General features: G+C 46.3%; 3 protein-coding genes across 3 annotated transcripts; 2 read left to right on the top strand and 1 right to left on the bottom strand.

The window, feature by feature from the left end:
- Window positions 1-410: 410 nt before the first annotated feature.
- On the top strand, window positions 411-2,968 carry LOC146424604 (acrosin-like). The gene is made up of 5 exons (XM_085042688.1): window positions 411-589; window positions 904-1,101; window positions 1,420-1,685; window positions 1,969-2,105; window positions 2,525-2,968. Exons 1-5 carry the CDS (start codon window positions 528-530, stop codon window positions 2,849-2,851), a joined length of 990 nt encoding a protein of 329 aa, XP_084898814.1. The 5' UTR covers window positions 411-527; the 3' UTR covers window positions 2,852-2,968.
- Window positions 2,969-10,787: 7,819 nt separating this feature from the next.
- On the bottom strand, window positions 10,788-21,139 carry LOC146424603 (uncharacterized). The gene is made up of 9 exons (XM_085043444.1): window positions 21,100-21,139; window positions 20,035-20,238; window positions 19,898-19,998; window positions 17,420-17,540; window positions 16,575-16,886; window positions 15,663-15,751; window positions 12,992-13,072; window positions 11,556-11,676; window positions 10,788-11,022 (listed from the first exon to the last, which is right to left on the bottom strand). Exons 1-9 carry the CDS (start codon window positions 21,137-21,139, stop codon window positions 10,952-10,954), a joined length of 1,140 nt encoding a protein of 379 aa, XP_084899570.1. The 3' UTR covers window positions 10,788-10,951.
- LOC146424602 (uncharacterized) lies at window positions 20,187-24,631 on the top strand. Its single transcript, XM_085042775.1, has 2 exons — window positions 20,187-20,338; window positions 21,060-24,631. Exon 2 carries the CDS (start codon window positions 23,561-23,563, stop codon window positions 24,569-24,571), a length of 1,011 nt encoding a protein of 336 aa, XP_084898901.1. The 5' UTR covers window positions 20,187-20,338; window positions 21,060-23,560; the 3' UTR covers window positions 24,572-24,631.
- Window positions 24,632-26,208: the final 1,577 nt, after the last annotated feature.

The following is a 26,208-nucleotide window of genomic DNA, read 5'->3' as shown; positions in this document are numbered from 1 at the left end:
CAGTTATATTTGTTGAGTTGATTTTCCTGCCTCAAGTAAAGCAAATGAAAAAAGTATCACAGATTGTTTTTAAAAACCAGAATGGTGTTGCTTTCAGTTGCTGCAAATTCTGTAAGAGTTTTGGATGACAAGCAAAATCTTGTACCATTGGCACAGTACTGGCACAGGTTGCCCAGAGAAGCTGTGGATGCCCCATCCCTTTCATCATTTGAGGCCAGCTTGGATGGGACTCGGAGCACCCTGGTATAGTGGAAAGTATCCGTGTGCATGGCTAGGTCTTGAAACTAGTTGGTCCTTAAGGTACCTTCCAACCCAGACCATTCTATCGTTCTATGACTCTACATTACTCCTCCCCCCACCTCCAGAGGCCAGCACCATGCCCAGAACATGGAACCAGCCCCTCTGTGACATCAGCCCCAGAGCCAAGGGTGCCATGGGCAATGCAAATGCTGTGGGCACTACATTGGCAGCTGCACTGGTGGTGACAAGCCCCTGCTCTTACCAGCTGACCTGTGTCCCTGTCAGAGATGATTTTGCTGTGCATCTTTATCCTACTAGCTCTGTGTGGATCTGCACAGGCCAACTGTGGGTAAGTAGCCCCAGAATCTGAGGGGGGGCCCAGGCAAGGCTTAGGGGGTTCCCTGAGGGTGCCTGCTTGCCCCCTGTGGCCATACCACAGCTTCCAAAACTCTGGGTCGGAGCCTCAGTTCATCACCAGTGCCTGCCCAACTTGTCTGTGGGACTCAAGCAGAAATGGGCAGACAGATACATGTTCCACACAGTTCCCTGGCCCTGCTGACTTTGCAACCAAAGCCTTATGGGGAGGGAAGCTGGCTGACCTTCAGCCTGCACAGCAGCAAGCCTTCACACAGGACAGTAATGACTTTCTGCTTACCGAAACAGCTGTGGGCTCCGGCCGTACATCAGCGGATCACGTATCGTGGGTGGCTCGGATGTCCCGCCAGGCATTGGGGCCTGGGCTGGGATTGCCAGTGTCCGTTGTTTCTGGAAACCACCAATATCTATACATATCTGTGGAGGGACCCTCATCAGCTCACGATGGCTTCTCACAGCTGCCCACTGTTTTGTCAACATGACAAAGTAAGTAGGACCTGGGCACAGGGATATCCCCACACAACCAGTGCATGCTACTCCCATCCCATTTCCTTGCAGTGTGCCTAGTGCCAGGGCATTGCAGAGCCCAGCTGAGACATTGCTCAGGGAGAAGACTGGGCTCATGCCACTGCTTCCTAGCAGCCTCCAGCTTAGCATTTCTGGGACCTAAAGCATGCTAGGGCACTTTCACCTGCCATAGTGCTGCTTTCCTCTCTGCCTCACGAAGCAGAAGGCAGGGAAGTGCTGGGCTGTCACAGGACATTATTCTATTCCTTCTCACCCTTGTCTCCATCTGCCTTTCAGTCCCCTCAGTGAGTGGGCCATCGTCCTTGGGGCCACCTCACTGATTCAGGGAGGCCCTGAGGTGCAAGTGCGTCGGATTAAGAAGCTGATCATCCACGAACACTATATTCCTCGCGTGGAGTATAATGATATCGCCTTGGTGGAACTGGACAGGCCAGTCCAGTGCACCAAATCCATTCAGCTTGCCTGCCTGCCTGGTCCCACAGTGAGAACGACGGGGCTGAAAAACTGTTACATTGCTGGCTGGGGTGACAGGGTTGTAAAATGTGAGTTCTCAGAAAGGACCTGTGCCCAGAGGGTAAGCTTGGCACACCAAGGAGAAATGGCTGGGGCTTCCTGACAGCTGAGGTCAAAATGAAATCTGGGCTGTGGGACATAAATCTCTGGAGAGATGGGCCTGGCCTGCTGCCCAAAGCCAGACAGCAGTGACACAGCACCCCAACACCTCTTTAGAGGCAGGGCCAAGCCCTAGGAAAGGGCTTCACACCTAGATAGGGCAGGAGAATGGGCAAGGAGCTGCTAGGAGCTCATTCTTTTCTCTCCTCACAGCTTCAAATAGAGCTATCCTGCAGCAGGCCAATGTCCAGGTTGTTGACCGGCAGCTCTGCAACAGCAGCGAGTGGCTCAACGGTATCGTCCATGAGTTCAATGTGTGTTCTGGGAAGGGCGGCCTTGGCACCTGCCAGGTAGGAGCATGCCATGAGTCCCCCAGCCCCCAGCAGCATGGGCTGGCCTCTTACACCACCCAAGCACAGCCCAGCACATGTTTTCCCTGGCCTGTCACCCTCCCAGCCCCAGCTCCACATCACCACTGGAGCTTCCATCCCCTTTCCCATCCATGGGTCCTCGTCCAGGGAGGTCCAGATGCCAGCCCTGAAACATCCATTCTCTGCTCCTCCAGAATCACCGAGCACAGGGGTGAGAAAGAGCCCCACCTCAAAGGCCCCCAACCTGTTTCCAAAGGTGTCAAGTTTCTACAGGCTTCAGCAAAACCTTGCTCTGCCAGGAATCCAGTTCTGGCAGGGGCTGGGAGAGCAAAGGATCCAACTCTACTTGCTGACAGGGACCATTCAACAGCACATTAATCCTCTCTGCTCTGCTCCAGGGTGACAGCGGGGGCCCTCTCGTCTGCCAAGATAACAGTGGTGACTTCTACTGGCAAATTGGCATAACCAGCTGGGGTATAGGTTGTGCCAGACCTAAACGGCCCTCCGTCTCCACCTCCACTCAGTTCTACTACAACTGGATCCAGACTCACACAGGAAGGACACCAGTAGGTAATACAGCACCAGCACCAGCCTCCTCCTCGGCCCCCCTGCAGACGCTAGCTCCAAAGCCAACGGCATCCTGTCCATTTCCACGTGAGAAGCTGAAGCAATTCTTTAGTCTGCTGAAGGAACTCTTGCGGTTCCTAAAGAGAAAATTATTTTGAACAGCAGAATGGACCTGCTGCAGTTCAGGATGCAGTGGACCACAATCCTTTCTTTCTGAATTATATTAATTTGAATTTTATTAAACTGAATTAAATTTTAAATTGTAAGCAAAAAAAGAGAGGACTGTATTTTCTGCTCTGAGAATATTCTGCAGCCAAGTTCTATAAAATCCTGCTGGCTTTGTCATTGCCCAAGCAGCCCTGAACTCAAGGATCCCTTCATCTTCATCTAGGAAGAATTTGGCCTCCCACTCTCTTCTATCCAGATCAATGCCTTCCCTACAGATATTAATACATCTACAGTGGAAAAGTAGCAAGAAACACAACACTAGGAAGACAAGAGAAAGAAAGAAAAAGGGTGCAGGTGTTGTCCTGTCATCAAGAATGTGAAGCCCTTCACTCTCCTCTGTGCCCTAAGGATGATTTTTGTCCCCATCAGATGGTGATTTGGTTTTTTTACCAATTGTGGAAATCTGAGCAGTAAGGCATTAAATGCATTGCTATGCCCCAAACATGAACAGCCACCAAGCAGGCAAGTTATAACAGGATGTGCCTGGAAAGGGGAGCCACATGAAGGTAAGGCGGCACCATTCTGGAGCTGAATTTCCTGTTCCAGTCCATGGTGACCACAGAACATAAAGGACAGCTCAAGTGCAGGAATGGGGTCAAGGAGTAAGATCAATATAGGGAGAAACCAGACGACCAAAAAACCCTCAAAGCCCCCCAGCTCATTTCAGAAAGGCCCATGAAACTAGACTGCACAGGCTTACTCATTTACATGAAGAGTGAGGAACCTAATCCCAGGATGGGGAAAATTTACGTATAAACATGTACCCCCACAGAGCCTGGATGGCATGCTCTCAGGACCCTGGACACCTGTTGGCTGGATCAACACTGGACCCAGGACTATGACCTTCTTTCCACTCCTACCTGATTTTCCTTTCCCTTCTTTTTCCCTCTTTTCTTATACTCTTTGGTTTCTCTTACTGTTAGAAGATAGTGGCAAAACATATACCAATTTCCATGCTGACTGTGCAGTTTTTTAATAAAACTTTGTGAAGATTTTTTTTACCCCTTTGGCTTTTGCCATTCTTTTTCACCTGTGAACATCTACAAATCTTGGTTGCACCCTTTCATATAGGAGTGGGATGTAACACTAACGTACAAACACTCCAGGGAATATGAGCTGCACCTGCCTTCAGTGCCAGGGATCAGCTGCACATTTCACCCTCTCACAGCAGCAGTCTGTTGTGTCAGCACATCTGTCATGATCCAATTTCTGAGAGATGCCTCTACCTGAATTAAGATGCAAACAACACCATATGCCAAAGTCAATAGTATGGATTTTATTTAACAGTAAACATGAGGTAGAGAAATAGAAACAGGAAAGAGAGGAGGGCCAGAGGGAGAGAAAGAGAGAGACAATCAGATTAAGTAGAAAGGTATCACCACACTTTGATCTGGAAAGCATGCTGTTGCTTCTTCACCTTTGTCTTCTTGGTGGTGTGGTTCCCAAGGCGTTCAAAGCTTTTCACTATTTATACAGTTTAGCCAAAAAATTAATTAATGCTCATTGGCTACAGAGTTACCCACTCAGATTTAGTTCTCAGCAGTTTTTGAGTCGGCTTTCTACATGGATTCTTTGTGTCCAGTATCAGTGCTCCCCAGCTACGTTTTTCTCCCTCTAGTCTGAGATAACACCCAGAACAATCTTATCTCAAGTTCCTCTCAGGTATGTTAACTCACAGCCCAGGTTTCACAGAGGCATATTCTGGGAGGGGGAGCTTCAGTCATCACAGATGAGGAGTTGATTCTTTGGGGAGTTTGCCAAAGTGGACAAAGTCCTTCCGTGAGCTTAACACATCTTGGAGGGGGAAGGAGAACCTTCATTCTTTATTGGGCAAGGGGGGAATACAGTTACCAAAGATGAGGAAAAGGCTGAGGTACCTAACATCTTCTTTGCCTCAGTTTTCAACAATAAGACAGGTTGTCCTCAGGAGAACTGGTCTCCTGAGCTGGTAGATGGGGACAGGGAGCTGAATTGCTCCCCCTGTAATCCAGGAGGAAGCACCTAGTGACCTGCTGAAGCACTCAGATGCTCACAAGTCTATGATACCAGACAGGATCTATCCCAGGGTAATGAGACAGATGGCAGAAGACCTCACCAAGATGCTTTCCATCAAACCAGGGAGGTCCCAGATGACTGGGATGGCCAATGTGGTGCCCACGAATAAAAAGGGCCATAAGGAGGACCTGGGAAAGTACAGACCAGTCAGCCTGACCTTGGTGCCTGGCAAGATTGTGGAACAGATCATCTTGAGTGCCATCACATGGCACCTACAGGATAGCCGAGGGATCAGACCCAGCCAGCATGGATTTAGGAGGGGCAGGTCCTGCCTGATCAACCTGATCTTCTTTTATGATCAGGTGATCCCTCTGGTGGATGCAGGAAAGGCTGTGGGTGTTGTCCACCTGACCTTCAGCAAGGCCTTTGACACTGTCTCCCAGAGCATTCATTCTCCTGGAAAAGCTGGCAGCCCACAGCCCGGAGAGGTGCATTCTTTGCTGGGTTAAGAACTGGCTGCACAGCCAGCCCCAGAGAGAGGAGGTGAGTGGTGCCACATCCAGCTGGGGGCTGCTCACTAGTGGTGTTCCCCAGGGAACTGTGCTGGGTCCAGTTCTGCTTAATATCTTCAGTGATGGTCTGGACGACGGGATTGAGTCCACCATTAGCAAATTTGCAGACAACACCAAATTGGGTGTGAGAGTCAATCTGTTAGAGGGCAAGAGGGCTCTGCAGAGGGACCTGGACAGGCTGGATCAACAGGCCAAATCCAGTGGTATGAAGTTCAATAAGGCCAAGAGCCAGATCCTGTCCTTGAGTCACAACAAGCCCCTGCAGCACTACAGGCTTGGGCAGAGTGGCTGGACAGTGGCCAGGCAGAAAGGGACCTGGGGGTGCTTGTTGACAGCAGCTGAGCATGAGCCAGGAGTGTGCTCAGGTGGTCAAGAAGGCCAATGGCATCCTGGCCTGTGTCAGCAATAGTGAGACCAGCAGGACCATGGCAGTGATTGTCCCCCTGTACCCAGCTGAGGCCTGGTGAGGCCTCACCTTGAGGGCTGTGTCCAGTTCTGGACAATTTAGGATTTAGGATTGCGTTGAGATGCTCAAACATGTCCAGAGAAGGGCAACACGTCTGGTGAAGGGAGACAAGTCCTATGAAGAGTCACTGAAGGAGCTGGGGTTCTTTAGCCTGGAGAAGAGAAGGTTCAGGGGTGACCTTTTCAACTTCTCTAACTAGAAAAAGGTTATAAACCACCCCAGGTGGGGGATGGTTTCTTCTCCCAGGCAATTTGTGACAGGAGAAGGATACAAAGTGTCAAGCTGCACAAGAGAAGGTTTAGGCTGGGCATTAGAAAGTTCTTCATAGAAACAGTGACTGGGCATTGGAATGAGCTGCCCAGGGAGGTGGTGGAGTCACTGTCCCTGAAGGTGTGCAAGAAAAGACTGGATGTGGCACTCAGTGCCATGGTCTGGTTGACAAGGTGATGTTTGGTCATAGGTTGGACTCAATGATCACAAAAATCTTTTCCAGCCTAGTCAGTTCTGAAATTCTGTGATTCTGTGTGAATGGTGTTCAAGGCAATCGTGCTCTTTTAAGTCTCTTACAATAGCTTATGTTGTTCTGGTCTTCAAGGGTTCCCAGAGCCCCTGAGAACTTGTCAGCAGGGAGCAAAGCCATGCACCTACTTTTCACTAGAGATCACCTGAACAGGTGATACTTGACCAGCATACCCAGCTGATGTGTGCAGTGCCTACAAAGGCCACATTGTCTCTTTGTCCATGGTGTTTACTCTGTAAGTAAAGAACCTCACCCTTATAAAAACTGCATTCAATTCATTACATTTTCTGACTCAAGAGTGAACTTTATATGAAAAGATAGAAAGAAAGGAAAAATTCAGCCCCCAGCCCTGAGATTTAATTAAAAATCCAGGACCTCAAAGGTACTGAAACACTTAAATCCCCATATTTGTTTATCACAGACAGGAGTCTTAATCCTACATCTTTTCAGCTGCCAGAGACCAACTTCCCAGGCTCTTGGAAAAGCCACAGCCTGTCAAGCATGCCCATAAGATGTGGAGGGCTGAGTCTCCCCAGGGTGGTAGTGAGGAGGGCACTGGCGCTTAGGGAGTCAGGAGGGTATCCTTCTGCAGGGGCTTGGCCATTTCTTCCTGTCCTTCCTTGGGACAGCAAGGGACCAAGGTTTCTCCATTTTGGTCAAGTCTGTGACATTCTTTAGTAGTGCCAGTGATGGGGAGCAGCTTCCCAGGACTCCTTGAATTGCCATGGAGAAGAGGGTGTCGCTTATGTGATACCCTGTGGCCATGACTTCTGCATAGGCTGCATCCTGCGCTGGGCAGAGAAGAAACCAGAGTGCCCACTCTGCAGAAGACCAATAGAGTCTGCCAGGTTTTCCCTGCAAGAACAAAAATACCTGGAGTGTGTCATCACACCCCAGGGAGAGCCACCAGAGACCAGCAGTCAGGTTGGATCCAGGGCTGAATCCAGGCAGGAAGATCTCTTGGCCTCCTGGATGGAAACAGCTGCCAGTGCCCTGCAGTTGTTCCTCAGTCTTTGCAAGCAACTCTCCCCAGGTAAGCAGGGCCCTGCAGTGTCCTCATGGTGGCTGGCAGTGAGAGCAGTCTTGTACACCCTGTGCCTCTGTGGTCCAGATGGGTGTAGCAGGGCATCTCGCCCCAGAAGAGCTTATCTGTTGCTTTTAGCTGGTGGAATAACAGAGCATCTTACCCCAGAAGAATTTATCTGTTGCTCACTAATCAGTGAAATGACATAAACAGGACAAGTTTTCTTGCAGTGAGTTATTTTGGCGCCATGGGAGTAACACTCCCAGTTGACAACAAACATCTTGCTGTGGAAGTGAGATCAGGAAAGATAAACTAGAATTTCTGACAGATGGACACCTCAATTTACAAACTGCAAAAGCTACACCAAATTTTCACAAAGTGGGAAATCTTCTGCACATTCCCTGGAAATGTGTGAGTTTTTCCCCCAAACTGGGGACACCTGATTTGTGGTTAATCCTCAGAGGCTGAGTGAAAGGACTTTGTGCACACTATCATAATTTCAGTGGTAAATTACATTTGACTCCTAATCTATACTGTTTCTTTTGCTAGCTTTTATACAGGTACCTTGATATTGTGTACTCTCTTACGTAATCTACTAGAAGTGCTTTTAGGTTTATATTGTGTAGTAAGTAACTCTGATTAATGCCTTTTTTTCTCTTATCTGCCATCTATTCAATAAATAACTCATTTTATAAAGAGACCTGATCTGCCATCCTTAGAACTTCCAGGCCAGAGTGATTTTAGGTGTGGGCCACCTAAATTTAGGCTGTTGTCAAAAATCTGATCATAAGGCAGGGCTTGCCTGAAGCTACTGCTTGATCCGTGACAATGGGGAGGTCATGGTGCAGATGCTGCAGCCTCTCCTGGAGGAATATACAGAACAGCTGGTTGATGACACTGTCAGTTTCATTGTGGGCCAATGCAGTGAGGAGGCCCAGAGGCTGCTGCATTCCCACACTGCTGGGAAGGACAACAGCCCTGAGGCCAGTTCCCTCTCCACCAGCTCCCAGGGAATGACTCCCACCTGGCATCCAACCCCTGCCAGCAGCCCTGCAGACTCTGACATGGAGGACCAACCCAGCACGTCAGAATCTGCCCTCTGTGCCCTCCACATCCTCCAGCCATCTGTGCCCATTGCTACAGAGAGGGTGCAGCCCCAGAAAGAGCAGGGAGAGGCTGGGGTGGCAAGTTCCTCTGCCCAGGGTGTTGCCTAACATCAAAAGAGAAAACTCTTGCAACAGTCTTAAAATAGTAAGATAAAAAGCAGGTCTTTATTGGAAGCTTCCAGATGCCCCAATGGTCATGGACACGCCTGGCATCAGATTTCTACAATTTTAATATGTTTAACAAATTAGCATATCCAACAAATACTGTCCAATTGAAAGAGCAGTTGGTTATGTAATTTCCCCCCAGTTTCTGCCCCACTGGAGTTATTCCATGGACTTTCTTGTTACATTTTCTAAGTTCTAGTGGAAAACATAGTGTCCTTGCTAGCCTAAAAAGCAAGACTAAACAGTATTTCAGGAATGCATTAGAAGGTTAGTTTCCTGTTCTAGGGGAAAAGGATAGGAAAAGTATTAGAACCTACAACCACACATTAGTAGGCTACAAATCTACAAATATATGAAAAATGTATAGAAAGCAAAAATCTTTAGGCATCAAGGGCAGCAGCCACAGTCCTGCTGCTCCTCGTCAGGGCTGGGAACACTTGCACAGGACGCCCTGGCACCCCCAGAAGAGGAAGGCTCCTGGCCCCCAGGATTCTCCCCAGCCCTGCCAGCAGCAACTTCACTGGCAGCACTAGCAGAGCTCCAACAAGTCTTTAGGCTGGAAAAAGGAAATAAATAATTTCCCTCACACAGTTTATGGATGCTGCTTTCTCCCCCTTCTCGTGCCTTTCCCCTTCCCCTTGTAGCTCTCTTTGGTTGGCATTTGCCTGTTAGGGAGGCAGGCTATTGAGGAAATTGCATTTGCAATGAGAGCTGCAGGTTGAGCTCTTGGTGGGAGCCCAAGGCAAGAGGCCATGAACTGCCAACCCTTGGCACAGGAAAAGTCACAGGGACCTGTGGCACCAGCCAGGGAACTGGATACTGAGAAACAGCAGGAGTCCAGCCTTTGCTGCTGTGAGGGTGTAAAAGCCATGGGGTTCCTTTGTTCAGGGTCCCTCCTCAGAGGCACCTGCTAGAGCTATTACTTTTTAGTTATTGTACCATGATTAAGCTATCTGAAGGATCTGGATTTCTGATACTCTGCTGTGGGAAACCTGGGGTTGAGCTGGTAAGGAATCCTGGTCTGACTGTGAGTGTGAGGGGTGTAGCTATGAGGAGGCTTCAATCCCAGGTGGTGAGAATGTGACTGCCAGAGTGGTTCCTGGATGATCAGACAGGGAAGTTTCCTTAACAGCAGGGTTCAGGGCTGGATCCAGGTAAGTCGAGACTGTAAAAGGCCCTGTGGGTCTTCAGGAGCAGCCAGCTGGACAGCAGCCTCACGGGGAGAGCAGCATGGCCTCACTGGAAGATGACTGGGCCTTAATCCCCATTTGGACATGTCAGCCAGCCCATGACTCAGATTCCTGACCCTGCCTAAGACCCTCTTCTGCACACCAGTGCTTTCAGAGCTGGTGAAGTCCAGGAGCACCTCAGAAAAGAGAAACTGCAGATGAGCCCTGGGAATTACACACTGCTGTAGGAGGAGTGTGACTACACTGCTGAGCAAGACCTGCATGGTCCCTCTGGTTTCCTCTGACCTTCAAAAAATCTTGACAGGCTCCTGCTCCAGGAGGCCCTTGCAGGCATGGGACAAAGGCCCTGGACCAGCCCTGCAGCAAGGCAGGTGCCATTCTCTGCAGCTACTACACTCCAAAAGAGCTTGGTGCCCTGCCTGGTGCTTCCCCAGGGGAAGTGACCACCCTCCCCACAGCACACTGCCTGCACGGCACTGGGCTGGGGAATGCTCACCTGGAGCGGGCAATCCCTCCTACCCAGGGTGAGAAACAGCCCTGTGACCACCACTCTTTTCACGGGCTAGAACTCAAAGGTGTCATGCAGCACCTCATCGACTCTGGAGGCAGGAGAGCTGAGAACCATTGCTTCCAGCATGGCGTCCACAGCTCTCTCTGCAAGGGTCTGCAAGGAGGACAGAGAGTGATGGCAATGATTCTGCTGCTCCTCCCTATCCTGAAAAACTGATCTGAACTCTCGGTGCTAAGGCAGGACACACATGCTGCCTGGGAGAGAGATATGGGCAGAGAGTCTTCTGTCTATATATAAATACACCAATATCAATTTCAGTTAAAAAAATTGATTTATTGTAGATTTCTACAACTGTTCTGCCTATATCTAAACATGCAAATATCAGTACATCTATCTAAATATCCATATACGTAAAACTATATAGGTACAACTACGTAATACATCTATAACTATACAGAGAGGGATCCCAGGTATGCCAATTTCACAAGCTCTCCCTTGGTAGCTTCCTCCCATTTAGAGCAGCCCTTCCAGAAAAGTACAGCTGATGGACATCTAGGAAGCAAAGGGAACACCAAATCAACAATGGGCCTTGTTTATGTCTCCCTTGGCAGTACACCCAGCAATTGCACTTCTCTCAGAGACTATAAAACATGGCCTGAAAGGCAGGCTCTCACTCGGGAATTTTGAGGCCTGCAATATAAGGAATTCTTCCAAGTCTTCAAAACTTTAAAGTTTTGAAGTAACCCCATAAAAGCTGCAGTACTAGCATTATAAATTACACCCACAAGGACTTTGAAAAGAGACATTCACACCTCATGAAAAGAGCTCCAGCCTTGTTTCTTCTCTGTACTGACAAAGAGACCTCAGTCCTTACTTAAATGGTGGAAACTGATGGGCACTGGGAGATGAGTTATTAACTAACATTGTTACCCAGGATCTAGAAACTACCCTTTGAAGTGAGTAACAGCTCCTCCAACTCTACCATCAGCTCTTGGATCAACTTTTCTGATCTCTCCTTTCTGCAAAAGTCAGGCTCAGAGGAGCTGTCTCAGTCATCTCTAAAAACATGTGGACTCTCTTCTTACCAGGGTCCTCCGGCTCAAGGGAACTGTTCCCACAGCTCACGTCGCCAAGTGATGTTCTCTCTTCTACCACAATGTTCACAGGCTCACTTCCTGAAGACCCACCCTGACCCAAAATATTCTCCTTAAAAGAAAAAAACAAAAAGAAGAAAAGAAGCAAAACCAAAGATGACTTGCTATTTTACTGTAATTATTTTTGACCTGCAATAATAATTGCTCTTCTCTAAAAGGACACGAAACACAAAATGAACACTGCTGAGATGCTTTACATAATACACAGATAGTTTACACTGCAATTACAAACAGACTTGCAGCTCGCTACAAAGGAAGGATCAGCCATAGGTGGAGCAAAGGACAATCACAACTTCTCAGGCACCATAAAGTATAAACAAATTATGTACTGTCTTGGATTGATGATATGATAATCCTTTATCCCCTATCGTTGGCTTATATGCCCAAGAAAGAAAAAAATGTGTAAAAATGTGTGGTCCTGTCTCTTTAACTGCACCCAGCCGCAGAGAGAAACGCGGGTTGTTTTGAAAACATTTTCCCCAAGCCTCGCTCCGGGGGAGGATTCGTCGCCTGGCAGAGACTGCGTGCTGGACGGGGGTCGGAGTGAGCTCTGTTCCCGTTTTTTCCATTCTTCTTCTTTTTCCTCGTTTGGACCCCTTCTCTTCGATCTGCTTTGCTACCCGGAGACCCAGGAGGGCCAGAGGACAGCAGAGCTCTCCAGGGAGCTCCACCCGGCCCCGGGTGGGGGGCGAGGAGGAGAGGGACTGCGTCTGAGAAAAGGACTTTTTAATCAGGTTGAATAACTGCCTTTCACCTTGTTTTTTTTGCCCTTCCCCTCTGCCTTGTAGGGCACTCTGCGTGGTTTTGTTAAATAAATAGTTTTTTCTTCATTTCCATCTAAGAGGCTCTGTTGTGGGTGGGGGAGGGGGTGTCGGGGCCCTTCGCTCTCGGAGGAGAGAGAGTCTTATCATTAACCCGGGACAAGTACCTTTACATCAAACAAATGTTCATAAAATTGCATTTTCCACAGAAAACATAAAATTAGTAACTCAACCTAACTATTTCCCTGAATTGTCAACAAATTGTTTGCTTTCAGCGTCAATTCTCAAAATACTCTTTGATTTAAGATCAAAGACAGTATGTTATAACCTAACAAGTTCATAACCTACCACTTCATCACCATGAATGCACATTTATTTTTCCCATGAAAATGAGCACCAAAATGTGGCCAAAACAATGTATTATGTCTCATGCCCAGGAACATGGGATATTTTTTCATCCTCTCTTCTTTTTTAAATCTTGCTTTATCAAGCAAACACTTCACTATCCATTAGAAGCTTAGTTAAAAAAGCCTCTTTCTTTCAGACATCCAACAATATTAATAATCTCTCAGTCCAGACCCCAGAATTGCTGTAAAATAGTGTTACCTCCAAAAAGGCAGCCATTTCAGGATTGGTTGATAACATCTCCTCCAGCAGCTGACAAGCAACATCAAGTCTGACTTCTCCCTGTGACACAAAATGACAGAGGAAATCTACTTGCTTTCACTTCTTTAAGAACTCCTGTGTTCCTGCTGTGTATAAAAAAGCAGCACAAAACACAAGATTCTTAAGAAAGATGAGAGAGTTCCTATACTGCAAATGTACATACAGACAACACAGCTTGAAGGACTTGCTTACCTGCCAGTAACATTTTGTTCCTCTTCAAGTGATTGCTCACATACATATCCACCCAAGGGATGATTCCCAAGTTTACCTTTGCTACCACAGAATAAGTCTAAACACTACTACATGTCATTGATATTACAAGCTGACAGGACAAACTCAGCAATTCAAGGATCATCTTTTTAGTAGCATTCCTATAAATCAAGCAACATTCAAAGCAGAAAGAAGGCAATCAAGACTTTTTCAAGGGCAACAAGTCCTAGCCAAGTAAAACAATCAGTTCCATTTTAACAGTCAGTGTTTGGAACATGACCCAGAGTTGAAGGACACTGGAAGGGTAATTTCTTCTGACAAAGATGAGCCATACCATGGCATTCAACAGAAACCCATGTGTATGTAAAATACATTTACTCTGGATGAGATCTAGCATGAAGTATTAGTCCTTAGTGCCTCACTATCCTAAGACTTTCTAGCTGAGGTAATGATTCATAAAAAGCTGCTTCCACAGATGAATAAATTAGAGAACAGGAAGCCACAGGATCACCTACTATTAGGAAAAAGCCACAGCAGATCAAACGCCAGTGAAAGACTTGGTCTCTCAGCAGCATGAGCATCCAAAGAAGAGAACAGCACTTAGAGATGATATGCTTTCAGTTGTGTGTATGAAGTCAAATCCTGGTATGGATTCATGGAGATGTGCCAGCCTGCAGATAGCCACAAACTGGAGAGGGTGGGGTGACAGGGAGGGGAAGGTGAAAGCCGGAATTTGAGAAATTTACATTAAGCAAAGCCTGTTCATTAGAGGCAAGGCAGCTTCATATTTTTATGTCAGGCTTAACCACAGTTCCTGTCATTTAGCATCTTTTCAGGTTTGGGGTTTTCAGTGTAGGGGGTTTTTGTTCCATTTTTGTTTGGATTTTTTAATATAACAAGGTGGTTTGCTTCTGCTGCATTTCTTGACCATTGTCTTATGTAGTCAGGATTTTAAGTAAGATTTGGGTTACCAAGCCAACTGTCCAAGAATGAGCTTGTCTGTGATAAAAACAATCAATCCACACTGCAAGTACTTCTGCCTCATCTCGGGGGACCTCAGCCTGAAGCTGTTATAAAACAGGTCATCTTCTTAGATGCATTACAGGATCTCACATGCATTTCCAACAGGAGAAAATGCCCCCACAAAGAAACAATTGACATTTGTTTAGTTTATCTAGAGAACATATGACAGACAGGGACTGCAGGGAGTGAGTAATGAACCATCAGAAAAGATTGCTGAGTTAGGGCTCAGAAGACTAATAGTTTGCTGGTCCTTGAGCTCAGGAGGAAAAATAGTCTCATTTAGCAGAAGTGGTGAAAGAGAAGGTGGGCATTTCACAGTGTACACGGAAGTTAAGTGCCATCATAGCTTTTCAGAGACTGCAAGGACTAAACCTAAAGCTTTTGTATTATTTACTATCCCAAATATTGATCTCAGCTGTCTGAGAGATGAAATTCTTTGCTTATGACTTCCCATCCCTCAGACCGATCCTCAAGTTCTGCAGGAAAAAGCAGCTCATGACCAAAGTGAGAGCACAAAGATGCACTATGTGAAAAAGAAATAGTAGACTATCAATGGTCTTTCTGGCCATTGCCTATTTCTACTCTTACACATTATCCTGGCCATAATCTGGCCTTCTTCGGTACGCTTATATTTTATAAAAACCAAAATGAAGACAAGACAAAGCTTGATATTTGCAAGACAGGAAATTGAATTACAAAGGATCAAGACTTTTCCAACATATGTAAGCATAAATTGCTTTGCTTGTCCTCTCTGAGGGAGGAACCTCAAAGGATATGCTGTCCCAGAAAAGGAAGCCCTTGAATTTTTACAACCAGTCTTTTGCTATTTGATAAGCCAGCCTCTCCAAATCAGGTGCAATTTCCATTGGAATTATATAAAGCATTTCCAGTAAGTGCTGTATTTCTCATAAATAAGACATCTCTGAAATGGAGCCAATTCCAAAATTTGCCATAGTTTTTCTCAGTGAACAACTGAATATCAGGATGGTAGAAAGTTGTCTGGGGAAAAGATGCATCTGTTTTTCAGTCTTTTCAGAATATTAAAGACTATCTTTTTGTCCAGGCAAGGGCATTCTTCAAAGATAAATACAGACAAGTTAACCAAGACAAATTAAAGCTGAGTCAAGCAAAAAACTTCTGAAAAATCCCCCATTGAAAAGGATACCAACTATGCTGCCCTGAAACCTTACTTGAATGACAAAACTATTTGTTTTCTGTTCTGTGCTTCTTTGAATAGGTATCTGTAAAACACTATACTTGCACTTTCTCTAGCAGATTCACTTTCGAATTTAGATCTGTCATTCCAGAAGGCCATAAGCCTACTGTTCATTCATACAGGCTCCTCCACTCCCACTGGATGTCAGGATGCTGCACTCACCTGGAAATTGCTGCCACTGGTGTCAGTCAAAGCCACAGAACCGTCATTGCCAGTCACAGGACTGGGGACTGAACAACTTTGCAGTGCGGCTGCAAGAGTTCAGACACAGTCATCAGGATTCCAGAAGCTGTGTTTGTTATATACAGAATTCTATTTCTTCCTTTGAGTAAACATTTCAGGAATCACACAGTAGACTAAATTCCAAAAATGTATTCTTACCTCCCAAGCGATCTGAAGACTGGTTTCTTCTTCTTAAAGAATACATATTCTAACTCATGTGTATAGATACTGAAAATACGGATTGTAAACTTTTTATACACATACACACATTGAAACTTCATAATCACAGTGTTTTGTATCTTCCCAACAATATCCAAAACCGAACAATCTATTTAGCTCTCACCTACCCATTCAGTCCTCTTGAAAAACTGTCTAGCTGGCAATTATTTTGCAGGAGACAGCTAACAGAAACCTTACTTCCAGGTCTTTTCCCATTTGTATTAAACCAATAGGATTCTCCAGCTGATCATGACCAACCCATCAACTCATACAGATGCAATGAGAGCTCACCACAATTCAATACTCAATTAAGCATCCCTACAGCTGGGCAAGGACCAGCAATGCTCAACTGGCAGGGCTGGGACAGCAGGAGAAGCTGTTCTTAGAGCAGTGCACAGTGGAGACTATATTGCAGCCTACAAGCAGACTGCAACACAAGTTAACCATGTTCCCTGTGCTTACTGGCAGCAGAGATGACTTCCTGAAGAAAAGCCTTTGTCCTACACTGGATGAACTGAGCTAAGCAGACATCAGGAAGGACAGGTAGCCTTCTTCGCCCAGGGGACTGACAATTTTCAAACCTCCTGGCACTCTCAAATCCACCATAGCCCCACACAGATAGCCCTGTCTCACCAGTACTGTTGGCCTCTCCAAGGGTCATGGGTGACTCCAGCAGGTCCTCACCCAGTGGTGGGCCCAGTTGCTGCTGGAAGTGGCTGGGCGGACAGTGGGCTGGCACCTCCAAGCCAGCCTGGAGCTTCTCTTTGTGGGCTCTCATCATTCTCTTGAGGTTTACAAGGAGTTTGGTGTGGTCACAGCAACGGTCAAGGGACAGTCCAGCAGAGCTGCAGCTATCATCACCTGCCAGGGTTGGCCCAGGCCTCAACCCTGATAGCTTCCTCCCATTTAGAGCAGCCCTTCCAGAAAAGTACAGCTGATGGACATCTAGGAAGCAAAGGGAACACCAAATCAACATTGGGCCTTGTTTATGTCTCCCTTGGCAGTACACCCAGCAATTGCACTTCTCTCAGAGACTATAAAACATGGCCTGAAAGGCAGGCTCTCACTCGGGAATTTTGAGGCCTGCAATATAAGGAATTCTTCCAAGTCTTCAAAACTTTAAAGTTTTGAAGTAACCCCATAAAAGCTGCAGTACTAGCATTATAAATTACACCCACAAGGACTTTGAAAAGAGACATTCACACCTCATGAAAAGAGCTCCAGCCTTGTTTCTTCTCTGTACTGACAAAGAGACCTCAGTCCTTACTTAAATGGTGGAAACTGATGGGCACTGGGAGATGAGTTATTAACTAACATTGTTACCCAGGATCTAGAAACTACCCTTTGAAGTGAGTAACAGCTCCTCCAACTCTACCATCAGCTCTTGGATCAACTTTTCTGATCTCTCCTTTCTGCAAAAGTCAGGCTCAGAGGAGCTGTCTCAGTCATCTCTAAAAACATGTGGACTCTCTTCTTACCAGGGTCCTCCGGCTCAAGGGAACTGTTCCCACAGCTCACGTCGCCAAGTGATGTTCTCTCTTCTACCACAATGTTCACAGGCTCACTTCCTGAAGACCCACTCTGACCCAAAATACTCTCCTTAAAAGAAAAAAACAAAATGCAAAGCTGACTTGCTATTTTCTTGTAATCATTTTTGGGACACAAGAATAGCTGTTCTTCTCTTCTCTGAAAGGGCATGTAACACGAGGTTAACACTGCTGACATGGATTATATGGCAAATGTTTTAAATTAAGTTTGTCAAACTGAAACTCAAACAGTTACAAAATGTCCCAATAATCAAAACACAAAACCAAACAAACAGAATACACCAAGTGAGAATACATGTCCTCATAGTCTGATCTTTGCCCTTGCTTATGACACTAGCTATAAGAAAGAAGAAGAAATCCAGAGGGAGAAATCCAGATGCCTTCCTAGTTATCAACACATATTATTAATGAGAGATCTCGCTCAAACCACTACACAGGTCTGTCTGGTGCAAAACTACATTCACAAGCCATACATTTCTGCCTGTGAATCTCACCCCACCTCATCCAATTATTAAGTAATTAAATTTTACTGTGTTGATGCTTTTTGGAGCCCTTCTCTTCCACTTCACATATATTTTGTACACAACCGTTTACTGAATGGATATGTTGCCATGATTATGTGGCAAAAATCTGTAGGGTTAAAAAAACCTCATAAAGCCAGACAACCTATTAAGGTTTCTACTCCACTGAGGAAGTAAAGACCTGAAGTTAACTACTTGAAATTTACCTTTAGTCAGAAAGATATTCTCTTTATCAACTTTCAAGAACATTAGTGTCTTCTGCAAAGAGCCTACACATCAGTACCTTGAAGAGGAATGATTCAGAGCCTGCAACATTTCTTTCTATCAAGGAAAAGAAGGCTTTTGAAAACTAGTACGTGTGAGTTTACAGAAGATAAAAGAGCATCACACTAAGTAATAAGACATGGATAATTCCCAAAAAATCACACTCCCCACCTTGTCTGCTATTACTCAAATCATTAAAAGACAATGTCTGTGTATACTAATAGAAATAGACTATTTTGAATGAAGCTGTATAAAAATGTGCAAAAAGGCTGGGTCAATACAGGAACTAAATGCCCAGGGAACTCTGGAAAGAGGCAAAAGTTAGAAAAAGGATATTTTTATCAAAAGAGGGAATCTGTCAAACCAAAGGCCTAGTAGTCCCCAAACTACTCTTCAACACAGATTATGTTTAAAGTCATTCACCACTTCATACCCAGGACCAACACTGTCCTTAGCACAGACATAAGTCATGAGGACTCAAACCCGAAACACCTGCTCCCCAACAACCCCTTGACTCACACACTTAATACCTCTGTTCCTAACAAGAAAGTCTGGGTCCCAGTTGCCAAGAACCTTCAAAAATGGAAAATATATACTTCTCAAAACACTGTTCAAAAGCTGTCTAAACTGCCAAAGTTCAAAGTACAGGCAAGACAACTCATTCAGTAGGCACTATGGAAGGAGTCCTGCCACCTCCATGTGCACTGGCACAAGGATGTGCCCCTCTCTACCCAGCAATGAACAGAACAGCCAGGCTGGAGCTTTATAGGGGCTTCGTTGGAATATACATATTTCTGGAAAGACACCCAAGAGCAAGACGACTAACCTTGGCAACACAGAGAGCAATAGGAGCAAGTTTTCACCTGCTGAGTATTTCCCACCTAGAAGCTTCCTTGAAGGCATCAGGATACTGAGAGGACAGTAAAATAGTACCTTCACCACAAAATCAAACATGGCATTTCGAGTGCTTATACACTAGGCAGGTCTCTTGCAGCAGCAAGAGATGCAGTCAACCTTTGTGCTCAAAACCAAAGAGACACTGCATTTGGTGCTGTAACAGACTGACCTCACCCATGCCCCTCTCTGCATATCAGACTTACATATGCAGGACCAGCCACAGGCAGAGCAAAGGACACTCACAACTTATCAGGTACCATAAAGCATGAATGTGTGTGAAGATGCTTTTCACCAACCAGATGTTCATGAACTGTATTTTCCACAGAAAACATAAAATTAGTAGCTCCATCTAATAATTTCCCTGAATTTTCAACAAAAATGTTTTCCTTCAGTGGGAATTCTCAAAATAGTCTTTAAGACCAAAGACATAGACCAAAAAGCTACCACTTAATCAACATGAATGAACCTGCAACGTGTATTTTTCCCTTGAAAATGAGCACCTGAATTTGGCTGACACAAGCAATGGTTTCGTGCTCCAGAACGTGGGATAGTTTGGATTCCCTCCTTTTTTAAATTTTGCTTTGATAAACAAGCGCTTAATGAAACATGCTTTTACTTCTCAGACATGTGACAACGCTGAAAAGCCCTCATCGCACACCGCAGCATCGCTATCGAACGGCGTCACCTCCAAAAAGGCAGCCAGTTCAGGGTGGGACTCAGAAACTACCTCCTCGAGCGCCTGAAACACAACCTCGAGCTCGGCCGGGCCGGGGCTGAGGGCGGCGGGCGGCGGGCGCAGCTCCTCCGTGGGGCGCAGCTCCTCCGTGGGGCGCAGCTCCTCCGTGGGGCGCAGCTCCTCCGTGGCGCACAGCCGCCGACAGTCGCGACACACGGGGGCGCGCGCGCCCGCCCAACGACCGAGCGGCAACGGCCGCGGCGCGAGTGCCGCGCGGCCCTGCCCCCGCACGCGCCCGGGCAACGGCGCGCGGCCAGCGGGGGGCGCTGTGCTCCGCCCGCCCTCAGACACGGGGTGACCACACAGGGAGCTGGGGAGCAGCCATGCCGTCACTAATCAGGGAGCATTTAGGGCTGAGGAATGAGTCAGGCTGGAAGTCACCTCACAAGATCTGTCCTTCAGCCTCCTGCTCAAAGCAAAGTCTTTCAGCGGGTCAGACCAGGTTGCCTGGGGCTTTAGGCAGTTAAAGGATGCAAAACCTCTCTGGGCCCTCACTCCACGGCGTTGTCCTTGTAGGGAAAAGGTTTTTCCTTATCTCCAACCCAAGCCTCTCTAGTTTCAGCTAATGCCACTTTCTCTTTTCTCCTGCCAGGCACCTCTGTGAAGATCCTGGCCTCAGCCCCTTGATCCCACCTCTGTAGCCTCAAAGTGCTTTCAGGTGCCCTACAGCTGCCTCTGCTCCAGAGTGAACCAGTCCTGGACCCACAGCCTGACCTATCAGGATGAGCGCTCCAGCCCTACTCCCACAGCAGCCTTCCTTGAACTTGCCCTGTTTTGCCAATGTCCCTCTTGACTCCTGGATGAAGGTCCCTGGATGCAGGACCCATTTGTGGGTCCAAAAATCAGCAAGATATATTCATATCTAAACAGCATATGTATAATATTCATATGTAAGAAAAAGGGCACTCTCAGAGAGCTTGTGTTACACATGAAATTGCTTGTGAGGCATAAAATTAGGAGTCATTTACTAATTAACAAAAAGCAAAGTAATATTTTAATAGGCACAGTTAGAACAGCACCAGAGAAGACACAAGACATTTATTTGAATTTTTTGTTCTGTAATACCCTGTACCACTTACATGTATGAGAAGGATAGTACTGGCAAGTAAAACTGGTACTAGAGAAAAATGTCCCTTTTAATTTCTTATTACAGATGGACTGGATATGATCTGTTTGCCCAGGGAACATCTTACCAACATTCTGCAGAGCGTGATGTTGGTTTACAGTTTGCATCTAGTGAATAAGGAAAGCTAATCTGGCAGTCCTGGACAGAGCTGTGTCAGACCTTTTTGTTTGGTATGGCTTACAGGTATTTTCTCCCCAACATTTTCTGACTTCCTTTCTTATGCTACTAAATAAATAACAAAATGTGGTTTAAATTTGGTGTTCCAGCAATTTCTGACAAAATACATATGTATACTGAGGGTATTAAAGCCCAGAGGATTGATTATACACCTTCTGCTAGTCTGGTGGGGCAAGTGGTGAGTGGTATCTCAACCTATTTATGTTAATCACTTTCAAGATGTTGATTGCCAGCAGCAGCAAGTCCATTTGTGTGAAGAAACAGATACTACAAGGCTCAAAACCAAACTGCCAATGTTTTGTTAGCATGTCCAGTGGCTCTGCCTTATTTTATCAGAGGCTCTGATTATTCACAGTCATTAAAGGTCAGATGCAAAATTTTTATATTTCTATTTTGGTTATTGCAATTCAAAAGACCATGAAAGTGGCAAGATCACTAAAAAAGTTCGGCCTTCACAGAACCATTTCAGTTATTTTCAGCTTGGACAATATCCCTGTGTATGTGGGGGTGCATGCACAAATATTCCAAGAAAACATTCCACTCTCACTTACTTGGAGCAAGGATTTTTTTTCCCCATTCCTCCATACATGCCTACAGTGCCGTGAAGTGCAAGGTCTTTTCATCTCTTTTTGATCTCAACAATCCATTTTATACACTGAACTTCCTAAAGCATTGCTTCAATACACCTCGGTCACATGCTGTTGACTTTACTGCTACCACTGCTGTTCTTTCAAGTGATGAATCTTGTTTCACAAGGCCTGGAAGATGAAAATCCATTTCAGAGCCTCAAACAGGAAGCGAATTTATCATTACTTCAGTAAGCACACTTAGTTGCATAGGGCATTAATTCTCTCGTTTGGTGTTCCACATCAAGGGTGTGGGGCCTTCCCTGAAATACTGAGTATTTGCTGAAATACTGCTAATTTTCCTTCATGATAATGTGCAACTGAGATGCTCTTGTCCAATTTTCATGCTCTTTCCTTTTAGATCGAGCCATTGGATCTTGTCTTGATTACATATACAACTAACCTATGTATTTATTTTCTTTACATTTCTACTGGACAAGCTTCCTAGGGGAAATATAAAATTGTATTAAATTTGTATGTAACATAGTTTGAAACTTAACAGAACAGCAGCTTTTATGTCAGTCTGTCCAGTCATCTGTCTGTCCAACTATCTACCTACCTTCCCACCTACTCACCTACCTATCTATCCAACTCTATATATTTGAGAGCAGATTTTATAGTAATCATCCCCCTTTACACTAATTTTCAAATATAAACCCAAGCATGCATTTACTGAAAAATACCTCTTTAGCACTAATTTTTATTGCCCACCTGGTCCAGTTGAATTGTGAGCTGAAACTATTTCTGCAGACTAAAAAGGGAGAAGATTGAAGCAGAGCAAGATACATACTTTGTTGTGGTGTTTCTTTTATCAGAAAAGGTAAATTTTATATTTGTTCTTGTTGTATTAATTCTCTACTCCTAATGAAAGTGGAGGACAAAGGAAGTGGAAGAAATACACACACTCCTCCTAATGTGGAAATGAGTTTAGAATGGTTTGGCAAAGACCTCTGTGAATGGAACCAAGCTGTGGATCTGACTCTCCAGCTGAATATCTGTTCATTCTGGTCATTATTTTTGTGGGATTTGACTTGGTCTCCCCCTCAAAAGGACTCTATTGCTTCCACCTTTTGCATCTTTTAACTACTTCATTCCAGAAACAACGGTGGCCTCATAAGAGTGCTGAAATGCTTGGCAGGAAAAAGAAATGAAACTGAGTGTGGATCAGATCCATAAGCATAAATCCTGTTCAAAATAAGGAACCAAATTCATTTAAAAATTCACAGGAATGTCCATAGAAAGGCCTTGATGAACTGATATTAAAACTGGAGGCATGGCCAAGACCTTGGTCACTGGCATTTAACTATGGTGGTGTGCCAAACACATGGGTGAGAGAAGAGAGCGTAACATGGAGCTGCAGTAGCCCTGGACCTGTGTGCAGAGGCACAAGGAAATGCAAGGACAAATGTCCCATGGCAACATCACTGGGTAGGGAGGATGACATCACCGGGATATGGATTGTAACCTTACATCCCTTGCTGCTTATATTCAGAGGCCAGACATCCATTCGACTGTGACATCACTGGGTGGTGGAGGATAATATCACCAAGAGATGGCCTGTGATATCACATCCCTTGCTGCTTATATGTGTGCCTGCGGAGCCTGTATGGGGCCAGTTTAGCTCAACTTGCCCACTTGTAGGCACACTCGGCTCTGCTGAGTGTGCCTACAAGTGGGAGCGCTTTCTGGCCTTCAGTTCTCCCCAGCTTGCTTCAGCAAGAAGACATGGCCAGGGGGACAGACTGGAGCTGCCCCATCTGCCACAATATTCGGAATGATGTGGCTTCTGCTCTGCCCTGTAATGACCAGTTCTGCCTGGGCTGCATCCTGCGGTGGGCAAAGACAAATCCAGCATGCCCACTCTGCAACAGACCTATGGATACTGTCAGGTTTTCTGAGCGGGGCGAACGGGACTATCTGCAGTTTGCCATCACAGCCTCAGAAGACTTGGCAGAGGACAGCAGCCAGGCAGGGAGCGCTTTGTTCCACCTGGCCAAAACCAGCCCCAGTCACCCTGTGGTGTCCCTTTCAGCTTCTCCACAAAGGGTGCTGTCCCCAGATGAGGAGGGGGCTGCAGAGCCAGAATTCATGGGTAGCCTCCGACCTGAGGTCTGGGCAGAACTTTTCCGACGGCAGCAGCAACTGCTGGACCCTGTGCTTCCCTGGCTGCACTGGAGGCTGGCAGGAATCTATCAGGACCAGTGGTGGCGAGCAGAGGCTGCAGAGAGCTCCATCCTGCATGGGCTCTGTGTCTGTGGTCTGGATGCAGAGACCTTGGTCGAGCTGCTGGAGCCTCTCCTCAACGAGCACACAGCATCGCTGGTCTATGGCATCATCAATGTCATTGCAGGCCAGTGCAGTGACGAAGCCCAGAGGCTGCTGGGCTGTCGTGCCAGCACCAGCTCCAGTAGCTCCAGGCGCACTAGGTCCCGGCAGGTCAGTCTTGCCAGTGGACCCGCAGGCTCTGAGGTAGAGGAGGAAGCTGGTACATCAGAAACTGTTCTCCGACACAGTCCCAGCCACCCCCCATCTATGCCCACTAGCTCAGAGCAGGACCAGCCCCAGGAAGAGCAGGCGCAGACAGTGGCAGCGGCAGGTCCATCTGCTGAGGGCTGCGGCCCCTCTGCCCCTGGCCAGGGCAGGAACCGCTCTTCTGGGCAGCGCCGGCGTGGCCGGAAGAGGAGAGCCCACAGCCCCCAGCATTCTCCCCGACCCAAGAAGAGGCAACCCCGCTAGCAGGCCTCTAGGAACTCTTTAGCCAAAGCAAAGGAAATAAATTGTCATTTCCCTGACAAAGTCTCTGAGTTCTGCTTTCTCCCCATTCTGGTACCTTTCTCTGGCTTCCATGCTCTACCATCAGCCAAGAGCCCCCAGGATTCCAGGGCCATTTCAGCAGTGCCTCCTCACACAGGAAATCCTGCTGCAACCGTGATGATTGAAAAGCTTTTGAACAAGCACTGAAGTGATGCTACCAGAGGCATTAGAAATGAAAGGCAGACTAGGCATTCATCACATGAGAAGAGGAAAACTCTGATAGTGCCTAATACAATTTCTGTCTAAGGCATTGGGGAAAAATGTATAGTTTGATGATGTACAGTCAGAGGAAGGTACAGCCTGAAGGTGCAACCAATTCATTCCATCAGTGGGAGGGAAAAGACCTATGCGTTAATGTAGAATGCACTATAATCTACATTAATGTAGAGCACTATAAAAAAAGAGCAGGAGGAAAAGGAAGGATGCATCAAACTGGTGAGTGGAAGAGGAGGTAACATGAGAAGCACTGTTCATAAGGACATTAATACATTTTGGAGGTATGTTTCAAAAAACTAAATAAACAACAAAACCAAAACCAACTAATCAATCAAAAAAAAACCCCAAAACCCAGCAAAAAAATATATGTGTTTTTCTTTAAAACTCTGGACTCTTTTCAGACATGTTAAGTTTGTATTTTGGGTGATCTGTTTGTTCGAGAGTGGGAAGAAATTACTAAAGGCAGTCATAGGAGGAAGGAGAAATAATAACATTTAGCACATCCCCTTTTTGTTTCTGATGTTTGTTCAGAGTCTTCAGGGTAGTTCATTCTTACCACAGAAGAAGCTGATGGAACACAGTGGGAATGTTGCAGATTTGCCAGCAGGCAGCAAGCACAGTGACTGAACAGGCAGTTGCTGTCCTGCTGCATGTTCCTGGCAGGAGCTTCCCAGACCAAATGGGTACTGTGCACCCCACAATCATCCTGTGAGGTGCATCTGAGCATGACTCAGCCCACAAGAATCCAGGTGGCAAAAAAATGCTCTCAAGAGGAGGGAGGAGTGCCCACCTGGCCAACCAGCAGACATTCATTCAGGGAAAGTCCTGCTGAATAATCTGGTGGACTTCAATGATAGAGTGACTACACTAGTGGACAAGGGGACGGCTACAGATGTCATCTTCTGGCATTCTGTAAGGACTTTGGCACTGTTCCCCACAACATCATTTGCTCTAAATGAGAGAGAGGTGGATTTGATGGTTGGATTGTCATTGGAGTTGGAATTGGTTGGACTGGCATATCCAGATGGTAGTAGTCAATGACTTGATGTCCCTATGGGCATCAGCAAAAAGTGGTGTTCATCAGCGGCCCATACTGGGACAGGTGTGAACTTCTTCAAGGACATAAGACAGAGGGATCTAGTGCAATTTCAGCAAGTTTGTGAGTGACACTAAGCTGAGTGGGTGACACATCTGAGGTATGAGGTGCCATCCAGAGGGACCTGGACAAGCTCAACAAATGAGCTTATGGGAACCTCATCAGCTTCAACAAAGCTGGGATTTTAGTCCAGAAAGCCAGCTGTGTCCTGGGCTGCATCCCCAGCACCATGGGCAGCAGGTCAGTA

This window comes from Lichenostomus cassidix, chromosome Z (genome assembly GCF_008360975.1).
Source record: "Lichenostomus cassidix isolate B80296 chromosome Z, HeHo_3.0, whole genome shotgun sequence".
Taxonomy (NCBI): Eukaryota; Metazoa; Chordata; class Aves; order Passeriformes; family Meliphagidae; genus Lichenostomus; species Lichenostomus cassidix.
Note: the sequence above shows the minus strand (reverse complement) of the source record. Positions and strands in the feature narration are given on the sequence as shown.